Source organism: Seriola lalandi, unplaced genomic scaffold (genome assembly GCF_002814215.2).
Source record: "Seriola lalandi dorsalis isolate HSWRI2012SDOR001 ecotype SW California unplaced genomic scaffold, Sedor1 jcf7180002054677, whole genome shotgun sequence".
Taxonomy (NCBI): Eukaryota; Metazoa; Chordata; class Actinopteri; order Carangiformes; family Carangidae; genus Seriola; species Seriola lalandi.
In genome coordinates, this window is record NW_019525230.1 from 485,234 (window position 1) to 487,460 (window position 2,227).

General features: G+C 37.8%; 1 protein-coding gene across 1 annotated transcript in view; it reads left to right on the forward strand.

Moving 5' to 3' along the window:
• tox4a (TOX high mobility group box family member 4 a) overlaps nt 1-2,227 on the forward strand; it is a 6,116-nt gene extending 3,889 nt beyond the window's left edge. Inside the window, exons 8-9 of the mRNA XM_023421952.2 lie at nt 837-973; nt 1,065-2,227. Coding sequence (XP_023277720.1) covers nt 837-973; nt 1,065-1,122 — 195 coding nt within the window. The 3' untranslated portion in view covers nt 1,123-2,227. The remainder of the gene's footprint in view (nt 1-836; nt 974-1,064) is intronic.

The following is a 2,227-nucleotide window of genomic DNA, read 5'->3' on the forward strand; positions in this document are numbered from 1 at the left end:
CAGATAAAGAACTACTCCTTTACCACAGTCAAGGGCAGTTCAGCCCTAACTGGAACAGTGTATCATCTACAAAAAGGTTCAAATGAGGTTACATGAGAGCACTCATATGATGGATTCAATTTTCCCAGTACAATAAAAAGACAGATTAAAAATACAGTCACACTAAAATTTTCCACTACAGAGTGGAAATCACCTGTGATTGTGAGAGTGTGACAAGGTGTCTTTTTTTAGGTTACATATGTAAATATAAAGAATATAAAGAGTATCTGTAACAAATCTGTGAAACATTTAGTGAAGAATACCACTCAGTGGAAGGATGTAGGATGAATTCGAAGCCAATGAATTGAGATTTGAGACACAGTGTGGGCACAAAAACTGTTGCCTGGATGTTTCATCAGTTTTATAGCAGTGTGGCAAAGAGAACGCCACAGTTGAAAATGCTTGGGGATTAAAAATCGCTACTTAACAACCCATGCAAATTGACGCAGCTTGAGCAGTTTCACACAGGACAGGAAAGATACTTTCCAGATGTGCATTGATACGGACTGATCTGCATAAACTCAAAGCTGCAACTGCTGTCAAACGAGTCTCTAGTAGGCACTTAGCTGAAGAGCGTGGACACTCAGTTTTTTTGTGTTTTCTATTTGTTCTTTGACTCTTGGTTAATGCAAAAAATCCCATTTACATCCACTGATTTAAAGTTGTAATACAGTAATACATTGGGTGAATGTTTATATAGAGGTTATATTTATTTTTAGTCTCACTTTTGCTTTCACTGTGTCATAGAATGTCACAATGTTAATGATACTCTTCTAAATCTGACCTCCTTTTTTCAGGATGAGATGGAGGTGAATGGGTCGGTTGATGCCATGAAGAGTGTGTGTGTGAGGGCGGGCTGTAACAACCCAGCAGTAGAGAGTGAAGACTGGGACAAAGAGTACTGCAGCAACGAATGTGTGGCCACTCACTGCAGGTGTGTAGAGGTTTGAAACGTGGTATAATGTGTTGTTTTCAGCAAACATTGGAGAACTTTTTTTTTTAACTGGGTATTTTGTGTTTTCCAGAGATGTGTTCAAGGCGTGGTGCTCCATCAGGAATCAGAACATGGGAACAGTGAAGTAAAGAGCAGCTACAACCAATCACATCAACAGAACATTTGCTTTTCACCAAGAGCCAGTGTTAAGAATTGAAGAAGTGATGCAGTACAGAAATGTCAACAATGCATTTAGCTGCTGGTACCTTTGTGTCATAATTCTGTCACTATTTTGTATACGTACTGTAGCTTTGACAGTTGCTGTTAAGATCAAGGACGAACAAGTAGTATTGCTAAAATGGCGCTGAAGTAAGAGCCATTCGAAGCTGGTATTTTTGTAATATTAATGGCAGAAATGTCTGCTGTGTGGATAATTATGTAGTGTTATCTTTTGAGTATGTATACTGCTTTTAGTCAGGCATCAGGGGACTTCATGGCAGCTAGAGAAAAGATCAGCACAATGAAGTGTAAAAGATGTTCACGAGAAGGGGATTCACTTAGATTTTTTTATTAAAGCCCACACAGGTGAGTTTCTACTTGTTAACTGTAAATAGTAACTTCTTTTGGAAAAGGCTAAAATAGCAAGACTAGAAATCATCCTGTGATGGGATCACACCAGCCGCGATGTCTGTCAACATGTTGATATTCTGACCCATGGGTACTCAGTAGACATTCCTGCATTATGACGTGTACTCAGTACTCATGGTTGGACTGCACCCATCTTCAAACTCAGCATTCATTTTGATCTCAACTGCACTCTTGTAAAGTTTTGTGACTGCATCTTGCAATGTTTTGACGCTATCGGACTGACAAAGGTCTGACCACAGACATAAACACCTGCCAAAGTCTGTTTCTCAAAGCTCTTTGCTCTGACAAAGACATTTTTACAACAGTTTAAGACATGATTTAACAGTGATCTCTAACTAATTTCAAATTCATACTCTGAAGTTTTTTTTGATGTTTAATCGTTAAGTCAGAGAAACAAGAACGATTCCAAAATTTACTTAGCTGAAAAATGCCTTAGTTTGACAAGAAAACAGTTTGAACACTGTGTACATTGTTTTTGTACTGAGAATATTGGCCTTTTGGCTTAATACTGCCTTCATTTTTGTAAAACATTATATTTAGATCATTGTCAGTTTAAAAAACTGCTTGACTTTCATGTTTTCTTAATAAATGAGAAAAAGTGCTCAA